Source organism: Stylophora pistillata, chromosome 5, assembly GCF_964205215.1.
Source record: "Stylophora pistillata chromosome 5, jaStyPist1.2, whole genome shotgun sequence".
Classification (NCBI taxonomy): domain Eukaryota; kingdom Metazoa; phylum Cnidaria; class Anthozoa; order Scleractinia; family Pocilloporidae; genus Stylophora; species Stylophora pistillata.
The window spans coordinates 15,644,969-15,652,282 of record NC_142523.1 but is presented as its reverse complement, the minus strand read 5'-3'; the positions used below and the strand labels follow the sequence as shown (position 1 = coordinate 15,652,282).

The following is a 7,314-nucleotide window of genomic DNA, read 5'->3' as shown; positions in this document are numbered from 1 at the left end:
CAGCTTTGGGAAATTTTGAAGTAATAGCAGTGGCATTCTCCTGTATTTTAACCCTGTCACTCCCAAGATCTGATTCATAATTCTCCTTACTGTCTACTCTACAATTCTTATGATGTTGGTTTGGAGAATTTGGTATTAGATCAACCAATAATCCTCGCACTGATATTTTTTGTTGATTCTGGTCACTTGTCTGCTTGATATTGTCTTGATAGGGTAAGAGGAAATTCTGTTAAGGCAGGACTTGACACTAACTTTTCAACTTACTAGCCTAGTGGCTAGTGACAACTTAGATGTCACAACAATTTCAGTTTGTGTACTAGCCAAACTGGCCAGTGGAAATCAAAAGCTACTTGCCAAAACTGAATTTCTACTAGTCTGTGGCTAGTTGGCTATGATTAGTGTCAAGCCCCACAAGGGTTAAGGTATCTTCCAACTTCTGCTCATTTTTTGTCCCTACATTTCAATCAAATGAACAAATTTGAAAACAATTACATGAATATTAAGATAGAAACAACATGTGTTGAGACAACAAGGAGTTAACCAGTTCATTGTAATCAGCTATGAATACTCACTGCGGGAACCCCTGTACAAGTGATTAATGACTGGCTTCCCTAGCTAATTCCAATATATTATCCATGTGGCACCTTATTCTATTCACTACCTAACTTTGAAATTTATGAGTGTGGTTAGAAAGGAGAATTAATTGTGATCCCTTAACTACCAGGTTCATTTCTATTATGAAAAGTGTACCTGTGTTGCCATGCCCTGAGATAGCATTCTCTGTGCCTGATTTTCCACTTCCACTCTTGCCTTGGCAGCCACTTTTAAGTCATTTTCTATCACCTGAAAAGTAAAATGTTAGTTAACCCTTTAATCCTTGAGAGCGACTCACATCTAAATTTCTCTATGTACAGAACAGGGTGGAGAATATGCATACTGATGTCAGGGTGTAAAGGGTTAAATAAACAAAAACTCTTTAACACGAAAATAAGCACTAAGCATGAGTTAGCATTAAGCATGCGTTAGCATTAAGCATGAGTTAGCATTGCACACCAGTTTGCATTGCACATGAGTTTGCATTAAGCATGAGTTAGCATAAAGCATGAGTTTGCATTGCGCATGAGTTAGCATAAAGCATGAGTTAGCATTGCGCATGAGTCAGCATTGTGCATGAGTTACCATTGTGCATGAGTTAGCATTAAGCATGAGTTAGCATTAAGCATGAGTTAGCATAAAGCATGAGTTTGCATAAAGCATGAGTTTGCATTACGCATGAGTTAGCATTAAGCATGAGTTAGCATTAAGCATGAGTTTGCATTAAGCATGAGTTTGCATTGCACATGAGTTAGCATTAAGCATGAGTTAGCATTAAGCATGAGTTAGCATTAAACATGAGTTAGCATTAAGCATGAGTTAGCAATAAGCATGAGTTAGCATTAAGCATCAGTTAGCATTAAGCATCAGTTAGCATAAAGCATGAGTTTGCATTGCACATGAGTTTGCATTAAGCATGAGTTTGCACTAAGCATGAGTTAGCATAAAGCATATAAGCATGAGTTAGCATGAAGCATGAGTTTGCATTACGCATGAGTTAGCATTAAGCATGAGTTAGCATTAAGCATGAGTTTGCATTAAGCATGAGTTTGCATTGCACATGAGTTAGCATTAAGCATGAGTTAGCATTAAACATGAGTTAGCATTAAGCATGAGTTAGCAATAAGCATGAGTTAGCATTAAGCATCAGTTAGCATTAAGCATCAGTTAGCATAAAGCATGAGTTTGCATTGCACATGAGTTTGCATTAAGCATGAGTTTGCACTAAGCATGAGTTAGCATAAAGCATAAGTTAGCATTAAGCGCGAGTTTGCATTGCACATGGGTTTGCATTAAGCATGAGTTAGCAGTAAGCATGAGTTTGCATTAAGCATGAGTTTGCATTAAGCATGAGTTTGCAGTAAGCATGAGTTTGCATTAAGCATGAGTTTGCATTAAGCATGAGTTTGCAGTAAGCATGAGTTTGCATTAAGCATGAGTTTGCATTAAGAATGAGTTAGCATTGTACATAATTAGCATGAGTGAAAGGCTTATTGTTACCTGGATTCCAGAGAGGTCTGCTCCTTGGACAAGGTAATCTGAAAGATGAAGTGATCCCCAAAACTAACATCAGATACAAACTGTGGATTTTTGAAGGACCTATTTAGGAATGACATTCTTTTAACAGTTGAGGGTTGCTTATACTTCTCCCACTAACAGATAGATCAAATCACAACAACAAAAACATGCATGGAGCATGCTGTTTAACACAAAATCTAAAGATAAACTTCATGAATTAACAACAAGTAATTATCTCTTTTTTTTCCTTCTTCCTTACCCAGTTCACTGAGACTTTGAGCAGCTTTAGTGATTTCTCTTGTACCACCCTGAAGTTGACTTTGAAGCCGTTTGGTCAGATAAAGGACTCTAATAACTCTTCTCAAGATATCACAGGCTTCCTGTTACACATTCAATAGGAAAATAATTCAGTTTTCAGGAAAATAGAAGTAGATTTCAATTTTGACTCATAACCATAACTATCGGATACAATGAAATATATGAAGTTCATATATTTTGAACTGTGGTATTAGATACCTATGATGCACAATCCTCGCAGTAGATAGCGCTATTTAAGCAATAGCGAAAATCAGACCTGAAAAAAAAATCAGGCCTGTACGGGATTCGAACCACTGACCTCTGCGATACTAGTGCAGCGCTCTACCAATTGAGCTAACAAGCCAACTGGGAGCAGGCCCTTAAGTTGACATATCTAATACCGCAGTTCAAAATATATGAACTTCATATATTTCATTGTATCTGATTTATCACTTTCACGGGTTTCGAATCCCGTATAGGCCTGATTTTTTTCAGGTCTGATTTTCGCTATTGCTTAAATAGCACTATCTACTGCGAGGATCGTGCATCATATGAACCATAACTATGATAAATATTTTGACCCTGTGAGCTCTAAGAGTGACTAGCATCTAATTTTCTTAACAATATCACCTCTGAAGCAAACATTAAGGTCATAAAAATAAAAGAAATGATCACCAACTAAAGAAGCTCTTGAATATCAAACAAATTCTCCTTTTCAGCCCCTTAGGAGATGTATCACAATTTCACACACACTTTTCACAGTTTAATTTGTCAAGGAGTAAATACCTGAAGGCGACGTAGTTGGGCTGTCCTTGATTGAATTTTGAAATATGGTTCCACAACATGTTGTTGAATTCTGGACAAAATAGAAAAACTGATCAGACTTTAATTACTAAGAAATATTATGATTTTATAAGAAGTTTCATAACTTGATGAGCAAATTCTGCATTAAATTGCATGCAAAAAGCGATATCGCACAAATCACAAAGCAGTGAGTGTGATATCAGTTTTCAAGTGCAATTTCAACGTGGAATTCACAAGTCAAGCAATGAATTTTCCTTGAATCGCATAATTGGATAAAAACAAGAAAAAAAGAAAACAGCATTACTTACAGCTGTTATGTATATGTAGAGGTGAAATCATATCACTTAGCCTCGTTTTCAACTCGCAATTCCATGCTAAATACCTCACTTGTTAACCGATCAGAATGCAAGATTTTATTCAAAGATGCAATTCTATCATTATTTTAATTACTTCCAATGAATGTGACAAGGGTACTACAATCTTGCCTTTCAACAGAAGCCTTTAATGAGTTTATTCTGGTTTGCATCATCTGTAGGACACCTAATGAAATGAAACATTTTGTAAAAATTCAAAAAATAAATTTCTACCAAACAAGAGTACTTATTTAATGAAAAATAGGTTGAGCTAGAAGAAAAGAAAGAGTTATATATCAAGAAAGCAAGCCATACCACCTGTACAGTACTTAAAGATTTACCTTTGACCCTTGCAAAACTTACTGGTGTGTAACTCTGTAAAATGACTTGCTAGGTTTTTCTAACATTAAAAATTAGCCATTATCATGTCACTAACCTTCTAATGTTTCAATTCCTGTCGCCTGTTGTAGAAGATCTTCATGATGCTCAACAACCTGGAAAATTAATAAAAAGCTAATAAATCCTAATAAAAACTGAAAAGCAACATCTATTACCAACTACAGTTTTGCAAATATAAATCTTAACAATCTGTAACAAAAACTGCATAAAGAACGTGCAGTCATCTCGATTTTGCTAACTTCAACGATAGAAATGTTAGCAAGAGCCACAAACAACTTGATTTGATTTTGCAATCAAGCCATCATTTTCATCTGTTCAAACCGAACCAAAAATTGTGTGGCATGGGACGATGATTCGTGAAAATAGCAATTATGCATGCATGCAGATTTTATTGTCCACATCAGCAGTCCTGAACAAAACAACGATACATTTTCGTCAAAATTTAATAATTACCTTTTTTTTTTATAAAACTGTAGCTTTAAAATTTTGTGACAAATTAAACAGCAAACCTGCGCGTGAAGTTCTTTGTCCAAAAGGTTTATCCCATCTGCCAACCTGGCAAGCGACTCGCTGATGGCGCGACTTTGAATAATGTTGTTTGCATATGTCCTATCATCAAAATTATCCTCCAAGAATTGCTTGAATGTTTCTGGAAGAAAAAACACTTTTTTGAGCATTCTATCCTGTAAAAAAGGTTTCACCAGGTTGAAAGAATTTACCATCATCTTGCAATAACTTCTCCAAACTGGCGTCCATCTTGGAAAATGAAGAGACATTAGGCAATGAATACACCACAATAAATCCTTTATCAACAAGTCCGCTGAAAATAGTTGGCACACAAGTAAAAGTCACATGTTTCCTCTTTTCCACGTCTGCTCCGTCTGCTAAAAAGTCACGCAAACCCAGAAGCTCAAAATGACCGACGGTCGTTTGCAAGGCAAAGAAATCATTGTCACCGCAGCAGCGCAAGGAATCGGTCGTGCAGTTGCCGAAGAATTTGCTAAGGAGGGTGCTAATGTTTTAGCCACCGATATTAACGGCGAAAAACTCGCCGAACTCAATGCTGTCAAAGGAGTAAGAACCAAGATCTTAGACGTGACCAACTACGATGCGATTAAAGAACTGGTCACAGATTTCTCCAAGTTAGACGTGCTCTTTAACTGCGCTGGGTATGTTCATAATGGATCGATCTTGGACTGCGAGGAGAAAGACTGGGACCTCTCCTTTGATATAAACGTGAAGAGCATGTATCGATTGACTCGGCAGTTTCTCCCCATCATGCTCGCAAATGGTGGAGGGGTGATTATCAACATGGCTTCTGTAGCTTCGAGCATTAAGGGAGTTCCGAATCGTTTTGTGTACAGCACTACAAAGGGTGCGGTCATCGCCTTCACTAAAGCACTTGCGGCTGATTTCACCGCACAGGGAATTCGCACCCATGCCATTTGCCCGGCCACAGTGGATACTCCTTCACTGCGACAACGAATCAACAGTGCCCCAGACCCTGAAGAAGCCATGAAGAATTTCCTGGCTCGGCAGAAACAGGGAAGGTTGGGAAGACCTGACGAAATCGCAAAACTGTCTGTTTTCCTTGCTTCAGATGAGGCACCTTACATGACTGGCTGTGAGCATATCATCGATGGAGGGTGGATGCTTGGCTAAGTGTCTGTTTTGTTAGGAGGGAGGGGAGGGGTGGGTTTAACTTGTTGGCTCCAAATTTTGATCATCTCCAAATCTCATCAACTTTTCTGTCATGTGATTTTGTTCAAACTGTTGATGACACAAACTCTAGTTTACATTCTTGCTTTAGACTATCAGCATTATCAAGTAGCATAGCTTATTTAGTTAATGATTAATGCATTGCTATCAGATAACTCTCAAAGTCAGTGAAAGATTCACTTTATGTTTGGCATTCCTGTTTATCTCTAATATCTTAACACTGTTTCAGAAGTGTATTGATATCAAGAAAGGGGGAGGGAACGGTAACATTAGATCATTTAAATTTTATTATTGCTTTAGCCCTTCTGAAACAAGGAGCTCTCCCCTAAATTCACCAATTTATGTTTGCTAAGGAAACAGTATTAAAATACATAATGAGATTTTTCCTTCTGATTTTGGGGGCTTTAATCAATGCCTTTGAAGGGAGTATAATTTGTAATGAAATAAATTTCATTTATTTGGTAAACTGGCTATTTTAACAGAGACTAGAAAAATGTTTTTTATTTTTGTAATTTTATTCAAACTCTTTCTTGGTCCTAAGGACTTAAGCATTGAAATAAATCAGATGCTCTTCACTTTGAAAATTCTCCATGGTAATTTTTAGAATTCTCACAATTTAGAGTATTTAACAAATGGTAAACACCACTGTACACTATTGAGTTATGGATGTACATAGGAGGTTGCTAAGCATGAAAGAAGCGTAAGAGTTGAGCCGAGAGTGACTCTAGCTTCTTGAGTGCCTAGTAAACCTCCCAAGTGCATCCATAACTCGATAGTGTGCACTGTGGCATTTACCATTTGTTTTATAACATAACATTGATACATTGTAGCAAAAGAGTTTTCTTTTAATTAACAAATCTTATGTGACCAGAAAAATAAAGCATGCAAAGAAAACTAGCCTTTGCAGTTGCTCTTATCAGCAGCGTACACCCATGGGCAAATGGTGGATGCTGAATTGACCAATCAGAATGTATGCTTTACTTTGGTTATGTTATAAAGTGTTGCAGTTAGAGTGCTTATCAACTGTGTGACAAGAAACCAAAGCCAGAGTAACTCACAACAACCAATCAGAGTAAAGGAAAATTTTACAAGGAACCAGAAATTTGGATGAAGGTTGGGAATGCGACAATTTCAGAGTCATGGTTGGTTTTTGTTTCATTTCTGATTGGTTTAGAGAGTAGCGCAAGTTTTCTTGACCTATCACAGAGCTTAGGGGATAAAATCCAATGGAAAGAAAGCTAGAAAGCTTGATATTCTAAAAGGTATGAAAGTACAAGGTTGATAGATCTACTTTAAGAAAACTGCATATATCACTGGTGTGCCCCCTAATGGAATACGCTGATGTGTTGTGGGGTGGATGTACTAAAAGTGAGAGTGATCTCCTCAAGCATGTGCAAAACAAGGCAGGTAAAATCGTAACTGGGGCCATGAAGGGGACCAGTAAGCATTGCCTTAGGCAAGAAATTGGGTTGGAAGATCTTAAAACTAGGAGAGCCATTCATAAATTGTTGTTATATTTTAAGATTGTCAATAATTTTTGTCCTAGTTATCTATTTGATTTATTACCTTTACAAGTTGTCAAAGAACAAATTACTCCTTACGTATGGCATTAAATCACTCTCTTTTTGTA

General features: G+C 37.1%; 2 protein-coding genes across 4 annotated transcripts in view; one reads left to right on the top strand and one right to left on the bottom strand.

Annotated features, from left to right (window-relative positions):
* The window catches only part of LOC111324220 (conserved oligomeric Golgi complex subunit 5), a 30,611-nt gene extending 25,847 nt beyond the window's left edge, over nt 1–4,764 (bottom strand). For all 3 annotated transcript variants that reach the window (XM_022927714.2, XM_022927716.2, XM_022927717.2), the window contains exons 1-8: nt 4,685–4,764; nt 4,475–4,614; nt 4,003–4,060; nt 3,699–3,753; nt 3,196–3,265; nt 2,372–2,492; nt 2,095–2,132; nt 751–843 (exon numbers count right to left, since the gene is read on the bottom strand). In XM_022927714.2, coding sequence (XP_022783449.2) covers nt 751–843; nt 2,095–2,132; nt 2,372–2,492; nt 3,196–3,265; nt 3,699–3,753; nt 4,003–4,060; nt 4,475–4,614; nt 4,685–4,721 — 612 coding nt within the window. In that variant the 5' untranslated portion in view covers nt 4,722–4,764. The remainder of the gene's footprint in view (nt 1–750; nt 844–2,094; nt 2,133–2,371; nt 2,493–3,195; nt 3,266–3,698; nt 3,754–4,002; nt 4,061–4,474; nt 4,615–4,684) is intronic.
* Nucleotides 4,765–4,831: 67 nt separating this feature from the next.
* On the top strand, nt 4,832–7,314 carry LOC111324257 (dehydrogenase/reductase SDR family member 6). The gene has a single exon (XM_022927769.2). The coding sequence runs from the start codon at nt 4,881–4,883 to the stop codon at nt 5,625–5,627; it is 747 nt and encodes a 248-aa protein (XP_022783504.2). The 5' UTR covers nt 4,832–4,880; the 3' UTR covers nt 5,628–7,314.

Excerpts from the sequence above, each read along its gene's own strand:
- LOC111324257 (XM_022927769.2), top strand. The coding sequence starts at position 4,881 with ATGACCGACGGTCGTTTGCAAGGCAAAGAAATCATTGTCACCGCAGCA.